The following is a 22238-nucleotide window of genomic DNA, read 5'->3' as shown; positions in this document are numbered from 1 at the left end:
AGTTGCAGCCTTAGACATTATTCCAATAGAACTATGTGTATGGAGCTTCACTCATTTCATTGAATACATCATAGATTCATCAGCTTCTTCTTCTCATTCTCTTCTATTTTGATCTGAAATTATCTAATTGATTGGGAGTCCGCACCATCAATTGGATTTGATTGATACACAAGTAGATTTGTGGACTTACATTGAACTCAAAATCTCCATAAAGCTTGCACCTTTATGAGAGAGGGAACTTTAGAATGTCCAAATCTGCTAGTTTGAGTCCCTAAAACGGTCGTAGCTCACCAAGACCAAGCAAGAAGGACTAAAACGGCCAAAAACCAACCCGAAGTAGATCTACGAAATAAATGGCCAAGGTAGAGACTTTATACATTGAAAGTCTTGAAATGGAGATGTTAGGAGTGGATCTCCACGCTCTTCTGCAGAGGTTGAGTCTTTCACCTCCTTCTCCTCTTGCACAAACCACCAAAGTCTTCTTTCAAGCTCCAAACTTCATCCAAGACAATCTAGGATTTTGTAGACGTAGGTTGGGGTGGTGGCTGACTTAAAATGACCTAAGGAATGGTATAATGTTGCTTATATAGGGTAAAAACCCCGAAATCAGGGTTTTGGTTTGAAGGGAGTATCCCCGCGTACTCATTTGTACGCCCGACGTACTCATGAACCACCTGCGGCCAATCACCTTTATACGTTGGGCATACCCAGCCAAGCACATGCATGCATCCTTGCATGCATGGGACTGATTTGAAAACTTTTCCATCTAGGGACCAATTCAACCAATAACTTCAAAGTACCATAACTCTCTCATCCTAAGTCCGTTTCCAACGAACATTATATCCATGAAAAGGTGGCGAGAAGCCCTACGCTCCTAACAACACACCTAATCCTTAAAACCTTTAGAATAAAACCCAAAACCTATAAAAGACCGCAATATCAATTTACAGTCATAACCTTGGCTTTCGAAGACAATTGAATACATGGATCACTTAAACCAGGGCAACTAGATCCGAAATGGGCTAAATCGTTCCTTTCCCAAAGCCCTAAACTCCGTGACAACTGATGATTGAGCTGCATCCCTAAGCAACAAGGAAAATCTGAAACTGAGTGTTACAATTGAGGCACCGAGGAGTGGTTCATGTGATCCAAGCCCTAGATGAGAACAAAAATGAGAGAAAGTGGGCCTCCGATAAAGTGATCGATGGCGCTTAACCCTAATCTATATGGTAACGGGATGCCTATAGTCTTCATCAACGAGATATTCGTTTTAATTAGAGACAACGTCAAATTTGTGGTCGAAAAGATCCCTGGGTAAAGCATCTTTTCAATCCTTTATCAATTTGATTATTTTTCTTTTCTAAATTCCCACAATCACCTGCATCAATTTCGATTTAGGGTTTATCATATTAGTTTTAGGTTTGAGTTTTGTTGTGTTGTTGTGTTTCGTAGATGAAGATGATCATTTTTATCTTATGGTAAACTTTGAAGACTTCGTAATCGCTTGATGATGCCAACCGATTATCGCACTTTATTATGACCAATTGCGCGAATCTTCAGTTTGCTTCCTTTTAATTGGTTTATTTGGTTTCCTTTATATCATGATCACAAAAACACAGTGGAAATTCATACAAAAATTCACATATTTTTTAATTAATGTGTTGCAACATAACAAATTGAATTTGATCAAATTGTGACAGTTAACATAAGCAACAATCTACATGAAATTGGAATTTCTATTAACGGATCAGGGACCGATGTACAAAATTTCTAACTTTTTGGGGATTTGACAATGTTAAAAAGACATGAATGCCATCAATGCTTAAGCTTATTGTTGTTGTATACTATGTATCTTCAGGGCACCTGATGGAATGACTAAAACAAAGTGGAAAATCTATTTTTCAAATGTACGCATGGTGTTTGTTGCTGATAAACCTACAAACAATTTTATTGCTTTTGATATGCCTCTGGTGAGTACATTTTTCTTTGTAATTTTACACTTATAAACTTATATATAACAATTCCTAATATTTGTCGCATTTATATCAGTCTCAATTACAGTTAAAGTTACAGTATTGTTAGAATTTGACTTTTATTTTTGGTACAACTTTATGTACGTGGAGAAAAATTCAACCAACCGATTTTCCATTGCAACAATATATTAGGACTTGTGGAGCATGTAAGTGGATTATGACACGTCATCATACGTAATCATATCTAATTATTGGTTATTTTGATCAGTTTGATGTAATAATTATATTGAATTGTAGGTAGTCCTAGATAACCTACATCGTGCATTCTACTCCACTTATTCTTTCAAGATTTTATTCAAGGAAGGAGGTTGGTTCTCTGTGGTATGAAGTGGAACACATAGGAAGCATATATAAGAGATTGCAAGTAACAATAGGCATATTTAAGCTGAAAGCATACATGATGTATGCCTATCCTAAGAAGTAATATGAATTTAAGGTGAAAACAAACGATAGATAACTATCGTCCAAAAAACACACCATATCACATCACAGGTGACATTCAGATTTTTTATTTTTTATTTTTTATTTTTTATTTTATTTTATTTTTTTTTATCTTTTAGCTGCTCTGATTAGTTTTTCTTATTTTTTTAACTTATTAGTTATGAACTTTTGCTTAATCTTTCGCAATTTTTGTTTTGTTATTTAACATGTTTGATTGTTCTTCTACATGTTCTTGCAATAATAATTATAGCTTCTGATTTCACGTATTTTATGGTTATACATATTTTATTGTTCTTCTGTTGTTAACCACCATTTTCTTTCTTTTTTTGCCAATACGAATTGATTCCATGCCATATTGTGATAAGGAGAGGTTGGTTTGTGATTATTACCAGAGCTTATTTTAAAAAAAGAATTTTTTGGTAATTCTTTGGATTGTGGTTTTTGGTTTAACAATTCATGGTTTGTTTGGAATTATTAGAACATTTGGTTAATAATTAAAAATGATCGATTATTACTGAAGCTATTTAAGGGGTATTTTCAAAAATTTATGATAATAATAAGCTGCTGGTTAAATTGTGTATTTTGATTTGGGTGATTTCGAAAGTTGGTTTTCTTTAGTATTTTCGCCAAAAAACTTGATTTATGTGTTCTTGATTAAAAGTTACTTTCAGAATTCTGTTTTTATTTTTTCTATTAGTTTTTTTGGACATTATAATGTCCTCTTTTGTTTTATTTTGTTATGTTCAAATTTATTTTTTTTTTTTTTGAAAAATTCCAAATATATGGCTATGCTTCAAGTGGGAAGTTGATTTAGAAGTCCGATGTTTTCTCATTCGAGGTAGTGCTGTTGCTGTTAGAACTAATCACCGGGCGTAAACTTGTGATTTTAGGGATTGTATGTCATTTTCTTTACCGTTTCTAACCCCACAACGCGGGAGTTATTCTCTAGTTATAATTATCCACGTTGTTGAATAAATAGATAAACCCTTATTTAAATCTACAGAGTCGAGGAATCACATTTATAAGATCTATTTTGAAGCAATTATTTATGACCAAGTATTTGAGTCTTAGACCAAGGGATGTGGTTCCTGTAGAGGTTGCACCACCCCTGCCACATCATCACAAACACCACGTCTCCACCGTGATTTGGATTTGGTGGAGGCCGTACTACGGTACTTAAAGGGAGCGCTCATTTGCTCTATTTTTCCAAACAACTGACTGTTGAACGGTCGAAAATTTTAAAATTTTAAATATCTTTTTCTTTTACCCATTCATATTTAAACCTCTCAAATCTTACAATTTTTTAACCAAACTAACTCACAAACACTTCATATTTTAGAATCCTTTTGTTTTCACAACCTTTGAAAATGTTTCCAAAACCTTTGTTTCCGAATCCGATCTCACTACATAAGATGCTCGTGTTGGTTTCGACCTCAATGATGATAAGCCCATTCAAGTGTCACCACACTCCAACCGATGGGAAATGACAAAACAAAAAAACAAAGACAATGACAAAGCGTCGGAGTCGGATGAATTGAAAGAAATGGTTGACAATGTGCAATGCATAAAACAATAGAATGAATAATTTTTTGCAACTTGCTTTGGATAGAGAGGCTCGGAAACAAAGGGAGAAAGACATGAGAGTGCTAGCGATGAACACGTCGAATATGACCTTCAAATAAGCTTTATTTGAGATTTTTTTTTTTTTTTTTTTTTTTTTTTTTTTTTGGAAATTTCTTCTTTTGAAATATATTTTTCATCCTCATTTTTGAAAGTTGAAGATTTCGCCTTTTAATTTTTCAAATTATTGGGTAAAGAATTCTAAAAGATTTTCTTTAATTTGCCTTTGACCTTTGATTCATTTTATTTTCAACCATGTTTGAATTTGAATAAACTTCTTTGTCAATCACCTTCAAATTATCATCTTTCAACACTTCTTTCAACGTTAGATCAAAATTTTCTCCATTTCCTTTTGTAACAAAAACTTGAAATGGAAATTCATTACTGAAATAAGGTTAAAGAATACAGTTTTGTTTAAGAAAATGTTTTCCTTTTTCTTTCAAACTTTTTGTGTATTCAGCTGGTTCCTCAAACACTTGAGCTTCAAAAACTAGTGGAATTTCTTTATCACTTGAATCATCCTCACTATCACTTTCATTCTTCGTTATGTCTACAATAATAAATGACTCTTGAGAAACATCAGTTTTGTTTGTCGAAGATGAGTCATTGTTTAGCTTTGAATTTGAATCATCATTTTCTTTTCTTTTAGCTAACAAAATGATACTAATGCCAGATAACTTTAAGCAATCAGCACATTCCTCTTCCTCAATTTCACTAATATTGCCAGATTTCTTTTTGATATCAGCAGAATTTTGTTGAGTGCTTTGCATCAAATTCTCAGTTTTGTTCAAAATGTGCATTTGTTTGTTTTTAGACAAAGTATCATTCACAATATCAATTAAATCATCAACATCTAAATAATCATTAATATTAACAATACAATAATCATAAGAATCGTTAGGAACTTGATCATAATTTGTGACTTTACTCTCACAATCAAAAGTAGATTCATCAACTGATTCACATTTGAAGTTTATGAATGAGAGTACTTTCATATGTTGTTCTTTACAAATCTCAGATGAATGATAAAGAACAGTTAATTTACCATACAACCACTTAGCTATATTACAATAAATGTTCCTTTGTTTCAAAAGCAAACTATTATCCATTATCAATGAGTCCCTATCAATCATCACATCTGTAAGTTTTAAATCTAGGCCTTCTATCCTAGTTTTCTTCTCCTCCAACTAATTTATTGCTTCATAAAGTAAGAACTAATTACTATCCACTTCGCTACTCAAAGAAATGGAAATATCATTCAAGTAAGAACATGTACCATCAAAATCAGATAAAAATAGCATGGTATGAATTAAAAGGAACATTAAGAGAGATAAGATCATATACCTTCTCAGTCATGGGAGACTTTAAAGCAGTTGTAGGCACGAAACATCTTTTTGCTATCATCTCATACTCCTCTTCACTTTCTTACACAACAAACATGTTTTTTCACCAACATGATTATCATAATGCTTTGTGAACATGAATCAATGAGGTAGCAACTCTAGGTGCTAGCTGCTTCGCCACAACGAAAGCTATAATGCTTTTGTCGGTATTTACCTAACTACGAGTGCCTTAGCAACTTTGTGACTCTTCCTAATCCAAGTGTGGTGCATGTGTTTCGAGTAGTATAAGCCTCAAATAGCTTTCACGCATACTCATACTTGTCCCAAGATTTGCCTCGCAGTTTCCATGTCACTTCCAGCACTATGCACGATGAATGCTAAACATATATGTATGTATCCCAATGATCACATACAATTGTAACACACGTATCCTTAGGAAAATTTCCTTTTATTTCTTTATGATTTAATTTTTGGAAGTTTGGTAACGTAGATTAGTCTCCTCCACTGAGTGTATGAGGGAAGTTGGATATGGGGACTTAATCCCCTATGCAGGGCGTACTTATGTATACACAGTGCATAGGAACGTTGGATCCAAAAACCTTAATTTTGGGGTTTATGAACCTATTTAAACGCCTAAACTCCTTGAGGCCCTATCCATACTTAACCTCCACTCTCTCATTATGTTACCTCGTAACCCTATCCTATTTGTATGAGTTTGAATCATTGGTTTGGTTTTTGTGTGCATTTATGAACAAAGAGTTCATTGAAGAAGCCCTTAGGAGTCCATAGTTTGTAAATCTATACTTTGTACTTAATCAACCTTCGCGAGGAGGTATAAAGCTTACATCTTAATGTTCCTTTTGATAGATCTAATTAGCTCATGGATTTTTATGATTTTTTCCCTTAATGTTGGTCTTTATGGGTATGAGATACTCCAAACCTTATGAGTGTCATTTCTAGAGGTTTCTAAGCCTTTTTAGTCATAAAATGGGTGCTTGGTCACTCCAATCCATCCATGAATAAGCTCTTAAGCATTAGAGTGCGTTTTAGACTTAGGGTTTTTGTATTATGCTCCTTTAACCCATGCAAAGGTGTCAAGTTAGAAACTTTATCACTTACAATGTTTATTAGGTGCAGATATGAGAATTAGATGGTCGGTCTTTACGTATTAATACCTTCATAAGTATTGGGCAAATAGCTTTATTACGCAGGGCGTAATCTAAGTTATGCATGGATTAGCCTCAGTTGTCCCCGATTACAAGAAGGATAATTTTTGGTCAAAATGGATATTAGGTTAAGCGGAATGAATTCTAATCTTGGAAGGGTAAAAGGATCTTTTACCCCAAGTAGAGAATTTAATAACCAGGACCCTCGAGTATGGTTTGTTATATTAATTTATTATATGGGCATTATGGTGTATATGATTAGTGTGGGGAGTTCCAGTCCGGAAGCTTGGGTGTGAGAATTTTATGTGATAAGATTATGGTGCATCTTCTCTTTATACTTGTGGGTCGAAGGCACCAATGATGACCCACTAGATTGTGTTATATAGGATGCTAACTATCTTTATAACTCTTGCATGTGTATGTTGGGTTGGGACATTTTATATGCATGTTTTATTGGGCTCTTTTTGTATGTTAGGTGGGGCCGATTATGTATGTTGTGTATGTTAGGTGGGGCCCGTTATGTATGATGAGCGGGAACCGTTATGATAGCCGACGCTCAAGGTTATGTTTGGTATGTGGTATTTTGGGGAACTGTTACAACTAGAAATTTTATGTCTTGTAATCACTATACTCAAGTAAATGTTGAAATCAAAAAAAAAAAAAAAAACTCAAAAGCAAGTATGATGCTTACTCAATGGAAAACTAAACCCCAATTCACTACATCAAGCAATTGGAAAACCCTAGAAGTTCTTGTTAAGTCCATTTTGGACTAGAACTTCCTTATTGGATCCAAATGGACCAATAAGCTTCCAATTGGACTATCATGGGCTTAGAACCCTAATTGGGCTCTAATTGGACCCACATTCATTTATTTCAATATTATGGGCCATATTGGGCCTAGAATGAAATAAATTGAAAGCTTTGATCCATGATTAACCCAACCTAGCTTATTAAAACATAAAAATCACAATTTTATTTTATGAGGCCAATAAATACCTAAGACTAACTCTAATATTGGGCTTAGGAGCAAAAAGCCCAAATTTTTCCTTCCTCCTTCCATGTTCTCGGCCCAAAGCAAGCCCAAGAGAAGGGTTTGACTTTCTTGTGCCACATCATTATTACCTAATGGACATCCATGCAACATCTCATACTTACATGTATGCACATCACTTCAAATCACTCTCTCCTCTCCTCCCTCTCACTCTCGGCCGAACACAACACACACACACTCACAAAATCCATCCCATTCTCTCTAGATCACTCAAGACCAATCCTTCCTCCCCACTCCAAAAATCTCGAAAATTAGGAGCTTTCAAGAGGATCTTGCAAGTTAGTCATCATCTAAGGTAAGGTTTTTCTTGGATCTATGACTTGTATTCCTTGTTTTATCAAAATCCCTTCCTAATCCATGCAAAAATTGTGATCTTGCACTCTAGAAAACTCCATAAACTCGAAAACTTCATCAAGGAGTGCAAAGGCCAAAAATCACCTCATTTCTTCCATTCTTTCTTCAAAAACCGAATCAACACCCAAGGTGAGTTTCATACCCCCTTATTTTCGGTTTTTATAAGTTTTTGTGGGGGAGAATACAAGCAAAGGTGTAGATCCATCATTATATGTATGTTGTGGTTGATTTCTATGCTTATATGTATGTTTTGTATGATTTTGATGCCATATCTAGTATGAAATGCTAAAAACCGAGACATGTATTTTATTATAGCATAAAATATACTACTACATGCAAAGTATACTAAGAAAAATAGCCAAATGGCTTGACAACACTTAATTTGGGCTAAAAACTCATTTTTTTGACATAAAATGTTGAAAATACAAAGTTGAAGGGCCTAAAATGAAATATTTCGAAATCTGATGGGTGAGATGAGTCAAAACAGTTTACATAATGTATTTTCTGAAAATATACTATTTGGAGGGTTAAAAACATAAATTCCAAGCTTATTGGGCTAAAGATGACATTTTCGGCCCAATGAGGCCCAATATGCGAAATTTTCTATTTTGGAGGACCATAACTGCATTTTTCTGTAAAACAGTGGACTATAAGTGTTCCATGTACTTTTCAAAGGTTTAAAATGCTTTTTAAATTTAAAAAGGACCAAAGTTGCAAAAAATTTTCCAAATTGGGCCAAAAATGTAAAAATTGTGAAAAAGAGGGGTTATAACCGAGAAAACTACAATTTCAAGGACTTAAGCTGTTTTCTATGAAAAATATGCTGGAAAATACTTATTTCAATAATTTTTGGTGTTAAAATGTCAAGAAAATTGATTTAAGGACCAAACCGGAAAGTTTTTAAATAAAGGGGTGAAAAGGGTAAATTTTACAAATAAGGAGGGACTGAAAACAGAAAATTCTCAAGGCTAGTTCAATACATGCAATTTGACCAAATGATGGTACCACGCCTATCGACGAAATACAATACATTACAATACCAAAAGTCGTTGTCAAACGAATTGGTTCGGTCTCGAACCAATAAAAATCCGAAACTAGTAACACGACGACACTATGACATTACGACATTACGATTCATAACTAATAACGATTGGGAAGTCACTATACATGCGAGTGTGCACAGACATCTACGCACCATCTTTGGGCCCCAAAAGTGTAAAATCTTGTTTGTTGAGCCTAGCTAGCCCAACGACCTGATCTTAAGGCCCAAAGACCTATCTCTTACGAAGTGTTGGGTTTTACCGATCCGACATAACATAAAAGGACTTTCAATGGCAAACATGCTGTTGGTCCCCAAGGAATTTCACAACTCTTACGCTTACATCTACAGAATTCAAACAAGCATACTCATGGATCTTCGCATATTTTTACACTATTCTATTTTTAAAAAATATCGGATTTTCTGATGGTTTTCAAACAATACATTGGATTTCAAACACTACTTATGAACTCACCAACATTTCATATGTTGACGTTTTTCAAAATACTTGTATTCTCAGGTAACAGATAAGGTGAAGGATGATTTGTACTCTATGACGTTTTGCTGTGGTTTAAGTAGTATCAAACAGTTATTTTTTTTGAGAATGTAATGTTTTGAACAATGTAATGAATGTAAACGCTACCAGTTGTATCATTCCAAATGTTGGTGATGTATAATGTTATGTTTCATGTATATGCATTGTGATGGTATTCAATGAGTCACGATAACCCTCGGACGTTTCCGCCGTCCGATTCGGGGGTGTGACAGGTTGGTATCAGAGCTTTGTTTATAGTGAACTAGCATATCTAGCCACACATGGATATGCAACTATAAACCAAAAAGAGGGACTAACATAACTTTGAACAAAACAAGTAAATAAAACAACCTTGTTTGCACTAGGAATAGGAGCCTAACGCCGAACCAAACAAAAATAATACTAGTGTCTCGGTTAATTCAGGACTGTTCTTAGTGGTACCAAGGAGTGGATGTAGCCTGATCAACTACACTCTCTCCAAAGTATAACTAACGCACGTTCTGATGAGATCGGGATTTCTAGGGAACCTAAAACTATACCTCTACCACCGAAAAGAGAACGCCTACTTGATCTATGCGATAATTGTAGCATCCTAGGAATAACGTTAGCATAATTACACACACTCGCAGACCGCATGGCTGGTTTTCATCACCCTGGAGACCCCTATTTCCCTAACCAGGGGAACAACAGATGGTTAGAGGAGGAGCCCGAGGAAGAGCCCGAGGAAGAGCCTGAGGAGGACCCCGAAGAGGAATCTGACGGGGAACCGGAGGCCGAAGTTGAGGGCGAGCCTGCCGAATCAGAGGAAGATGAAGGAAGCCTCGAGGGGGATGCTGATGATAGTGACAGGGGTGATTCGGATGTGGAGTCCGAAGTCATCGACCCCCCTTACCCGATCAGGGTGCCTGCCTATCGAGTAGGCCCCACTGGTCCTACACCTCCCTGGGGTATTGATCTTTGGAGATGGAGCAGACAGCAGGGACAGCGACCCTCGTACGACATGTCACGAGAGTTCTTTGACCTGAGAGACGGAGGACCGGCTGATCGAGCCCTTCCAGTCATGGTGAAACGGTTACGGAATACGGGCGACCTTGCCCAGGACACTGCGGATCAGGTGCGCCAGTTGAGGACTAGGGTCGAGCGTGCGGAGCAGGAGACGCGTGACGTCCTTCGAGAGTTTCACATGAGGCAGGTTCGGTGGGAGTCTCGACTCCGGGACGCGGAACGCTTGGTGGCTCGTCTTCAGGGAGCATCCACATCCTCAGCACCACCTCCGGGCACAGCTCATCGCGGTTAGGGATAGACTTATCTTAGTAGATCGTTAGGAAATATGCTATGTACTCCGACTCTATGTTTAAGTGACTACACTACTCATAGAGTCGTTATGCTATCGAACTAGTATCACTCATGTATGCTCCTACGAGCAAATTTTCATGTATCAAATGCGGATAATATTAATAAATTTTTACGTGTTTTATTACGATATTGCAAATTGCTATGTGTTGAGATATTATTATTGATTGGTCAATGGTAGTAGTGTTTAAGTTCGTACCATGCACCTAGTCAGTAGGATCACGACCTCACCGAAACAACATACCCTCAACATCTTTCCGTATTGTGACAGAAAGATGCCTCCCCGACCTGCTCGCGGAAACCCAGGACCAACCCCGCCTGAAGTTGACTCAGCCGCTTTCCAGGCAGCTGTATCTGCAGCAGTCACTGCAGCGATTGCGCAAATTCAACAAGGGAACAATGAAGGAGTTAATGGGCAAGGAGCCGGAAGTTCAAACAATGGAATGAATCAAGGACCCACCAAGACATGTACCTACAAGGACTTCACAAACGCCAAACCACGAACTTTTAATGGCACTGGAGGGGTGATCACTCTTAAGCGATGGATCGAAAAGGTGGAGTCGGTATTCGAGATATGTGACTGCCCTGAGTACATGAAGGTGAAGTTCGCAGCCTGCACTTTTGTGGATCAAGCACTCACCTGGTGGAACGGACATGTAGAATCCATGACACTCCCTGTAGCCAACTCTATGCCGTGGACAGAGATGAAAGAAATGTTAATGGCAGAGTACTGCCCACGAGGCGAAATACAGAAGATGGAACAAGAGCTATGGAACCTCACTGTGCAAAACGCGAATATCGATGCCTACATATCGAGATTTAGCGAACTATCTCTGCTGTGCCCGGGTATGATCGCCTCGGAAGGAAAGAAGATTGAACGATTCATCTGGGGACTCACATCACCAATTCAAGGGAATGTGATAGCTGCAAACCCCGAAACATTTGACAGTGCAAAGAGATTGGCAAAAGGTTGTACGACCATAACAACAAAAAGGGAGAGAAGCCAGTGGAGGCTGAGAAGACAAAGGAAGGAGATGGCAAGAGGGGAAAGAACAATAAGAGGAAGGGACGCCAGGGCCCCGACACCTCCAAGAAGCAGCAGAAAGTGGTGGTTAATGCTGTTACCACATCGGTTCCAGCCGCACCACATGCTCCAACCTCAGCCACTTCAAATGCTTCCAAACCTTATTCCGGTAATCTTCCCAAATGCAACAAGTGCGGTTTCCATCACTATGGAGAATGCAAGGATTTTCAGTGCACCAGTTGCAACCGAAGGGGTCACACCGCAAAGTACTGCAAGGCTTACCCTCCCCATAACCAAAATCAGGGAATCAACAACAACAACCCTCGCAACAACAACAACGCCCATGCCAGCGGCAATAGCGCAGGGCCTAGCTACACCTGCTTCGGATGCGGGAAGACTGGACACATCCGCCGAGACTGTCCCAACAACAACAATTTAAGAAATGGAGGAACAGGAAGGATGTTGACCATGGGTCAGAGTGAGGCTATTCAAGACCCCTCTGTTGTTACCGGTACGTTTCTCTTAAACCACGCATATGCATGCATCTTATTTGACACCGGAGCGGAGCGAAGTTTCGTAAGCAATAAGTTTAAGCACTTATTAAAACAACTTCCCCAAAAGCTAAATGAAGCCTATACGGTGGAAATGGCCAATGGGAAAACCGAATCCACTGGGGAAATCTACACCGGATGTACCCTAACTCTTAATCAACACGTTTTTCGAATAGACCTAATGCCAGTGTCAATTAGGAGCTTCGATGTGATCATCGGCATGGACTGGTTAAGCCCCCACCATGCCGAAATTATGTGTCATGAGAAGGCCGTCCGTCTTCGCCTTCCAAATCACGAAACCCTAGTAATTTACGGAGACAAATCTAGCATGAACCTTCGCCTCGTTTCGTGTGTCAAGGCACAAAAATATCTACGAAGGAACAATCTGGCGTTCCTGGCTCACGTGGTGGACAAAACCAAGGAGGAGGTTAACGTTCGAGACATTCCCGTAGTATGTGAATTTCCGGACGTGTTTCCTGAAGATCTCCTGGGAGTACCCCCAGAGAGACAGGTTGAATTTCGAATCGACCTTATTCCAGGAGCAACCCCTCTTGCTAAATCACCCTACCGATTGGCTCCTGCCGAGATGCAGGAATTATCCAGCCAACTCAGCGAGCTTTTGGATAAGGGATTTATTTGACCTAGTTACTCGCCATGGGGAGCTCCGGTGCTCTTTGTCAAAAAGAAAGACGGATCTTTTAGAATGTGTATCGATTACAGAGAGTTAAACAAACTCACAATCAAGAACCGCTACCCGCTCCCACGAATCGATGACCTATTTGACCAACTCCAATGGGCTAGTTTTTTTTCTAAAATAGATTTACGGTCCGGATACCACCAACTCAAAGTCCGGGAAGAGGATATCCCAAAAACCGCTTTCCGAACTTGCTACGGACATTATGAATTTGTCGTAATGCCCTTCGGTCTAACGAATGCCCCTGCCGCATTTATGGACCTAATGAATCGAATCTGCCGACCGTTCCTCGACAACTTTGTCATTGTTTTTATCGATGACATCCTCGTCTATTCTAGAAGCAAGGAAGAGCATGGCCAACATCTCCGACAAGTCTTAGAAACTCTACGATCATAAAAACTTTATGCCAAACTCTCCAAGTGTGAGTTCTGGCTGCGGAGCGTGAACTTCCTAGGTCATGTAGTCAGCCAAGATGGAATCCATGTGGATCCCTCTAAGGTCAAAGCTGTAGAAGGATGGGCAACCCCGACAACGCCCACGGAAATTCGTCAATTCTTGGGATTAGCAGGCTACTATAGGAGGTTCATTCAAAACTTCTCTAAGATCGCCAAGCCACTTACCTCGCTTATGCAAAAGGGCGTACCATTCAAATGGATAGACAAACAAGAGATCGCGTTTCGAACCTTGAAACAAGCTCTCTGTAGCGCACCTGTACTATCTCTGCCTGAAGGAACGGAAGACTTTTTAGTCTACTGCGACGCATCAAATCAGGGTTTAGGTTGCGTTCTCATGCAACGTGGGAGAGTGATAGCCTATGCATCCCGCCAGCTAAAGACGCATGAAGTAAACTACACGACCCATGACCTAGAGTTGGGAGCTGTAGTCTTTGCCCTAAAAATTTGGAGGCATTACCTTTACGGTACAAAGTGCACCATCTTTACGGATCACAAGAGTCTCCAACACATCTTAAACCAAAAGGAGTTAAACATGAGGCAACGAAGATGGGTTGAGTTGCTAAACGATTATGAGTGTGAGATTAAGTACCACCCAGGCAAGGCCAACGTGGTAGCTGATGCATTAAGTCGGAAGGAGTACTCTAATCGTTGTACGAAAACTCTCTCGATAACCATTCAGTCACACCTGGCCACTCAACTTGCAGTAGCCCAGTCAGAGGCCATGAGGACGGAAAATAGAGCAAGCGAAGTATTGCACGGAATGGAAAAGAACCTGGAGGCAAAGGAGAATGGAGTATACTATTTCATGAACCGTATTTGGGTCCCTAAATTTGGAGGGTTTAGAGATGTTGTCATGAAGGAAGCCCACAAGACGCGATACTCCATTCATCCCGGTTCTGATAAGATGTATTTGGATATTAAACAACACTATTGGTGGCCTAACATGAAGGCGGAAATCGCGACCTACGTCAGTAAGTGCCTTACGTGCGCCAAAGTAAAAGTGGAATACCAAAAACCCTCAGGATTGTTACAGCAACCGGCAATCCCTGAGTGGAAATGGGAGGGGATTTCTATGGATTTCATGACCAAGCTACCCAAAATGTCGGATGGATTAGACACCATATGGGTAATAATCGACCGACTAACGAAATCTGCCCATTTCCTGCCAATTAAACAATCGTACAAGATGGAGAGATTGACGCGGTTATACATTCGAGAGATCGTGAGACTCCACGGAATACCAACATCTATCATCTCGGATAGGGACAGTAGGTTCATGTCCCGATTTTGGCAATCACTCCATAAGGCGATGGGAACAAACCTCGATATGAGCATCGCTTATCATCCATAAACGGATGGTCAAAGCGAGCGAACCATCCAAACGCTCGAAGATATGCTCCGCGCATGCGTGATAGACTTTGGAAAGTCTTGGGATACCCACCTACCCTTAATCGAGTTCTCATACAACAATAGTTACCATTCGAGCATCAAGGTGGCTCCCTTCGAAGCACTGTACGGGCGTAAATGTAGATCACCGTTATGTTGGGCTGAAGCTGGTGACACCCAGCTGGCAAGAACACGTGCGTCGGACAAAACACTAACGGGACCGGAGATCATCCGTGAAACCACGGAAAAGATCGTTCAAATCAGAGCTCGATTGCAAGCATCGCGTGACCGACAAAAGAGCTACGCTGACAAAAGGCGAAAGCCCTTAGAATTTCAGGTCGGTGACCGAGTACTGTTAAAAGTCTCGCCCTGGAAAGGGGTTATACGTTTCGGAAAACGGGGAAAGTTGAACCCGCGATACATTGGACCTTTCGAAATCGTCACTCGGATTGGTCCAGTAGCATACAGACTGCAACTACCCGCAGAGCTAAACGGTGTACACCCCGTGTTTCACGTCTCTAATCTGAAGAAGTGTCTCTCAGATGAAACACTCGTCATTCCCCTTGACGAAATCAAAATCAATGAGAATCTCCTGTTCGTTGAAGAACCAATCGAAATCATGGACAGGGAGGTGAAGCGTACTAAGCAGAGTCGCATCCCGATTGTGAAAGTACGGTGGAACGCAAAGCGTGGGCCAGAATTCACTTGGGAACGCGAAGACCAAATGAAGCAAAAGTACCCTCACCTATTCTAGCTTTCTCAAATCTAGCTTTCAAACAGAATTTCGGGACGAAATTCCCTCTAACGGGGGGATGATGTCACAACTAGAAATTTTATGTCTTGTAATCACTATACTCAAGTAAATGTTGAAATCAAAAAAAAAAAAAAAAAACTCAAAAGCAAGTATGATGCTTACTCAATGGAAAACTAAACCCCAATTCACTACATCAAGCAATTGGAAAACCCTAGAAGTTCTTGTTAAGTCTATTTTGGACTAGAACTTCCTTATTGGATCCAAATGGACCAATAAGCTTCCAATTGGACTATCATGGGCTTAGAACCCTAATTGGGCTCTAATTGGACCCACATTCATTTATTTCAATATTATGGGCCATATTGGGCCTAGAATGAAATAAATTGAAAGCTTTGATCCATGATTAACCCAACCTAGCTTATTAAAACATAAAAATCACAATTTTATTTTATGAGGCCAATAAATACCTAAGACTAACTCTAATATTGGGCTTAGGAGCAAAAAGCCCAAATTTTTCCTTCCTCCTTCCATGTTCTCGGCCCAAAGCAAGCCCAAGAGAAGGGTTTGACTTTCTTGTGCCACATCATTATTACCTAATGGACATCCATGCAACATCTCATACTTCCATGTATGCACATCACTTCAAATCACTCTCTCCTCTCCTCCCTCTCACTCTCAGCCGAACACAACACACACACACACTCACAAAATCCATCCCATTCTCTCTAGATCACTCAAGACCAATCCTTCCTCCCCACTCCAAAAATATCGAAAATTAGGAGCTTTCAAGAGGATCTTGCAAGTTAGTCATCATCTAAGGTAAGGTTTTGCTTGGATCTATGACTTGTATTCCTTGTTTTATCAAAATCCCTTCCTAATCCATGCAAAAATCGTGATCTTGCACTCTAGAAAACTCCATAAACTCGAAAACTTCATCAAGGAGTGCAAAGGCCAAAAATCACCTCATTTCTTCCATTCTTTCTTCAAAAACCGAATCAACACCCAAGGTGAGTTTCATACCCCCTTATTTTCGGTTTTTATAAGTTTTTGTGGGGGAGAATACAAGCAAAGGTGTAGATCCATCATTATGTGTATGTTGTGGTTGATTTCTATGCTTATATGTATGTTTTGTATGATTTTGATGCTAGATCTAGTATGAAATGCTAAAAACCGAGACATGTATTTTATTATAGCATAAAATATACTACTACATGCAAAGTATACTAAGAAAAATAGCCAAATGGCTTGACAACACTTAATTTGGGCTAAAAACTCATTTTTTTGACATAAAATGTTGAAAATACAAAGTTGAAGGGCCTAAAATGAAATATTTCGAAATCTGATGGGTGAGATGAGTCAAAACAGTTTACATAATGTATTTTCTGAAAATATACTATTTGGAGGGTTAAAAACATAAATTCCAAGCTTATTGGGCTAAAGATGACATTTTCGGCCCAATGAGGCCCAATATGCGAAATTTTCTATTTTGGAGGACCATAACTGCATTTTTCTGTAAAACAGTGGACTATAAGTGTTCCATGTACTTTTCAAAGGTTTAAAATGCTTTTCAAATTTAAAAAGGACCAAAGTTGCAAAAAATTTTCCAAATTGGGCCAAAAATGTAAAAATTGTGAAAAAGAGGGGTTATAACCGAGAAAACTGCAATTTCAAGGACTTAAGCTGTTTTCTATGAAAAATATGCTGGAAAATACTTATTTCAATAATTTTTGGTGTTAAAATGTCAAGAAAATTGATTTAAGGACCAAACCGGAAAGTTTTTAAATAAAGGGGTGAAAAGGGTAAATTTTACAAATAAGGAGGGACTGAAAACAGAAAATTCTCAAGGCTAGTTCAATACATGCAATTTGACCAAATGATGGTACCACGCCTATCGACGAAATACAATACATTACAATACCAAAAGTCGTTGTCAAACGAATTGGTTCGGTCTCGAACCAATAAAAATCCGAAACTAGTAACACGACGACACTATGACATTACGACATTACGATTCATAACTAATAACGATTGGGAAGTCACTATACATGCGAGTGTGCACAGACATCTACGCACCATCTTTGGGCCCCAAAAGTGTAAAATCTTGTTTGTTGAGCCTAGCTAGCCCAACGACCTGATCTTAAGGCCCAAAGACCTATCTCTTACGAAGTGTTGGGTTTTACCGATCCGACATAACATAAAAGGACTTTCAATGGCAAACATGCTGCTGGTCCCCAAGGCCCCTTCAGTGCTGCTAGTAAAGTCGGGAACTCACGATTGCGGGATTGGGCTTCGGGCCCTTCGCAATTGCAATAGTCTTGAACGACGCGGGGAAATACCGAGGGTTTCGCACCTTCTCTTCTTCCCTCCGGTCGTGGGACTACACAAGTCCGGGAGGATCGAGTTGTGTGAAGAATTACGAGTGACGCCTAAGGGATCGCTTGTAAGGTTGTCGATTGGACGTTTTCATTAACGCACGTCACAACACTTCACCACCCATTGTATTCTCAATGCCTCCGGAGCTCAACGATTTCCTCTAACGCAACGAAACAACGGTACACAAACTAAGTAAAGCAAAGTGATAGGAAAACGTCGGGTTTTCCTAGGGTTTTCAACAAGTACAATTATGAATTACCGGTCGGATTTCACAACTCTTACGCTTACATCTATAGAATTCAAACAAGCATACTCATGGATCTTCGCATATTTTTACACTATTCTATTTTTAGAAAATATCGGATTTTCTGATGGTTTTCAAACAATACATTGGATTTCAAACACTACTTATGAACTCACCAACATTTCATATGTTGACGTTTTTCAAAATACTTGTATTCTCAGGTAACAGATAAGGTGAAGGATGATTTGTACTCTATGACGTTTTGTTGTGGTTTAAGTAGTATCAAACAGTTATTTTTTTGAGAATGTAATGTTTTGAACAATGTAATGAATGTAAACGCTACCAGTTGTATCATTCCAAATGTTGGTGATGTATAATGTTATGTTTCATGTATATGCATTGTGATGGTATTCAATGAGTCACGATAGCCCTCGGACGTTTCCGCCGTCCGGTTCGGGGGTGTGACAGGAATGAACTATGCTTTGTGCTTACAGTTATGTGGTTTAACATTTTTAGGTACTTCTAGTTCTAAATGGAAGGATACGACTTGACTGCACCACATTCTCCCCTATGATTTTCGGCAATGAGGACTTTTTATACTCTTATATTTGAGATATATTATATTATATTATATTGTGATTTTGTAAAAAATGATGTATGAATTTGATGGATTGGAAACCAAAACTTTTTATCAGTGTTTTGGGATGTCACCACAACATATTTTCCCACAATCCACTAGGATTTTGTATGTTAATGATGCCCTATCAAGCACATACTATACTTCCTTGACTCTCCTTCTAGGATTCCTTCCACTTCATATTGCTATTAGTGGAGGAAGAACTTCTACCAATATTAATTAATTATCAGACGAATATAATTACAAGCCGCCAATATCAAACAGTTTGTCGACTGAAAGATTCAACACTACAACGGTTGGACTTAGAAAAGAGATGTGTAATAGTGCCAAATCAAGCAATCTAAAACTATTTAATTATAGGAGCATGAAACCTAACCTATTTGTCAAATAACTAATTAATATCAATATAGTTCCTAAGCAGCAAATAACAAGCAAATCCCTAAGCTATAAGTCATCTTAACTATCAGCCAATTCTAACTTGCAATTCCTGAAAATATCCTTAGCCTAAATACATAACAAATATGCATATTTTGGGAATCACTTTACTTTCTGAGCTGTGGTTGATTGTACGCATCATATTCTTTGTATTATTCTTTTTCTAAAAAGGGTTTGAGTTTGGAATCACACGAGTGTTCAGCCAGTTTTCTAAAACCATGGTTTTGATACCAACTTATAATGTCCCCATTTTCAACCTAAATTTTTCGTTTTTATTTATTCAATGTATCAGAGTAAAATTACATTAGGTAGAAGACATGATGCGAATGCCTATGTGTATAGTCGAGCCTTGCGCTTCTTATAAAGTAATGACGTACTCGAAATAACATTTATAATCAACTGGGTAAGCAAGAAGCTTAGTGAGTTCCCCAAAATACCATATAGCACTATACATATACAATGCATACATATAATGGCCCACGAACTCTTTTTCGATCCGCCAATAAAACACATAATGACCTTCAACATAAAGTTGTTCCACGTCTTGGCCTTCAGGATAAAGCTAGTCCGCCTGAGTATATTGGACTTCAAGATAACATGCAACTAATTAAACTAGTCTATTTGCCTAATTCCATACTATAAGGCAACTATATCCTATAATACAAAGGATACATACTGGAGTATATAACATAGTTAGAAAACCCACATGGATAATTACTCGTACAATTAATAACCATCCTTCTAATGATCCAACTGGAGGGTAACATCTCTATCAAGTACTAACCTACAATACTATAACTTATTATTATCTACGGAAATCCAATAGAAGTTAAATCCTTCACTAATTCCAAATATTCTTTCATGGCTATCAAATAACGATCAAACATGCAGGATAGTTGGGAGGCAAGATCATTTCGACATATAGCTTTTCTGAAATCCATTAACCAAACCAACATGCCCGTGCTAGACACCTTTCCTAAAATTAGACTAATCATATTATTTAACTAAAATAATGATGAATCCAGCATTTATAAGTTCCTAATAATAGATATAAACATAATTATAAGGTACCCTAAAAGCCTAGTAAGAGTAGCTTAACTTACATAGATATTTAGCAAAAAAAACAAAAAAGTTGCGGGCATAGCCTTGATACCGAACACTTCTATTTTTTGGGATCTCCTATGCTGCAATACCATGATAATAAAATCCCATAGAACCTCGCAAAACCATAGAGAAATTGGAACTGGAGAGAGATATGAGAAATTGGTGTGGGAAGTGAATCAGGGGAAGCTATTTATAGGTACATTTTTTGGGATGCGCATCGCACCTGACCAAAGGCATGTAGTCCCATGGCTTGGTTGGCATGCCCTCCACTAGAATCCTGCCATGTGTCAGATTATAGGTGGGATGTATCCCACCTTCTAAAAGGCGTGTGATGCATGCCACACCCGATATTTTAGCATTTTTAAAAAATTTGAATCTTCCTCATACAAGCTCCGTTTTGACGTTCTTTATATCAACACGTAGCTAGTGACAAGTACTAAAACATTTATTTAGACTCTGGTGGCTAATTCTTACAATATTTTTAAAGTTATATCTTAATGAGCTTAGAATGTTAAAGTCCGTATAAAAACCAAAACCTTTTTATATGAGATCTGTTCTCGACTGTGTTTATATCGATGAAATCCTATTCACGAGATCTTCAACTCTTGTTTAGAATGTCTTAGCTAACAATCAACCATTTTGAATTTTGATTTTTGTGTCCACATTGTTGTGCTGAAACTTTGAAAAATCATAGCTTTCTCATATGAAGTCAGATTTCGACGTTCTTTATATGCACGTTCTTGCTTTTTATGACTAGTATTACTTTCATTTAGATTACTTAGCATAATAAGAAATCTATATTCAATTCGTATTTTACGACATGTAGGGTTGAACACAAAACTTCGAAGAATCATAACTACTTCATTCGAAGTTGGATTTAAGCATTCTATATATCTATGAAAATCGCCTTGACTTCGACTACATGTCTATAATGATTACTTTGATTAAAAGGTAATATATCTCTACTTTAAATTTTATAAACAAACGGTTTATATTGAATTCTACTGTAGAGTGAAAATGAGGTGCTAAAAATCATATCACAATTAAATACAAGTGTGGATAATATTTATTAGTAATAAAATTCTAATAAATAATCAATAAGTTATAAATTACTATAAGGTATGACCCTATATGATCATATTTCATTATCAAATATCATTTTATAATGATTGTGGGTCATACAAATCTTTCAAATCCCTCAACTTGAACTCATGGTCTCTCAAATGAGAGATTCACTCCTTACCATTACGCAAAACACCCTTTGATTTTCTATTTAGTAGACTAAATTTGATTCTAGTCATGTTTGTGTTCCTGAGTGTTCGACACCCTTCTTTATCGTAACTATACTATTATACGAGCAGGTTCACTGCATGTGTCTGCATTGGTTTGGTTGTGATAGATTAGGATTTACAATTTTAAAACCTAATAATTTTTAGTATATATATACATCAAAGTTTTTGTGTGCATTGATTTGGTTGTTATATATAAGAATTTATCCTTATAATTTTTAGTACATAAAAATACTCATAAGATTCTAAGGATTTTTTTGCCATAAGGGCAATTTATGAAAATTAGAAATGAATTTTGATCTCATTCGGAAGTTAAGTTAGACTGGAATGAATCGAATAACATCTTCATATTCAATT

At 38.0% G+C, this 22238-nt stretch overlaps 1 protein-coding gene across 1 annotated transcript; it reads left to right on the top strand.

The window, feature by feature from the left end:
* Window positions 1-1204: 1204 nt before the first annotated feature.
* Window positions 1205-2602, top strand: LOC145016612 (uncharacterized). The gene is made up of 5 exons (XM_078974869.1): window positions 1205-1314; window positions 1859-1969; window positions 2107-2179; window positions 2271-2354; window positions 2594-2602. Exons 1-5 carry the CDS (start codon window positions 1205-1207, stop codon window positions 2600-2602), a joined length of 387 nt encoding a protein of 128 aa, XP_078830995.1.
* Window positions 2603-22238: the final 19636 nt, after the last annotated feature.

Source organism: Lactuca saligna, chromosome 9 (genome assembly GCF_052625555.1).
Source record: "Lactuca saligna cultivar CGN05327 chromosome 9, ASM5262555v1, whole genome shotgun sequence".
Classification (NCBI taxonomy): domain Eukaryota; kingdom Viridiplantae; phylum Streptophyta; class Magnoliopsida; order Asterales; family Asteraceae; genus Lactuca; species Lactuca saligna.
This window is presented reverse-complemented; position numbering and strand designations above follow the sequence as displayed.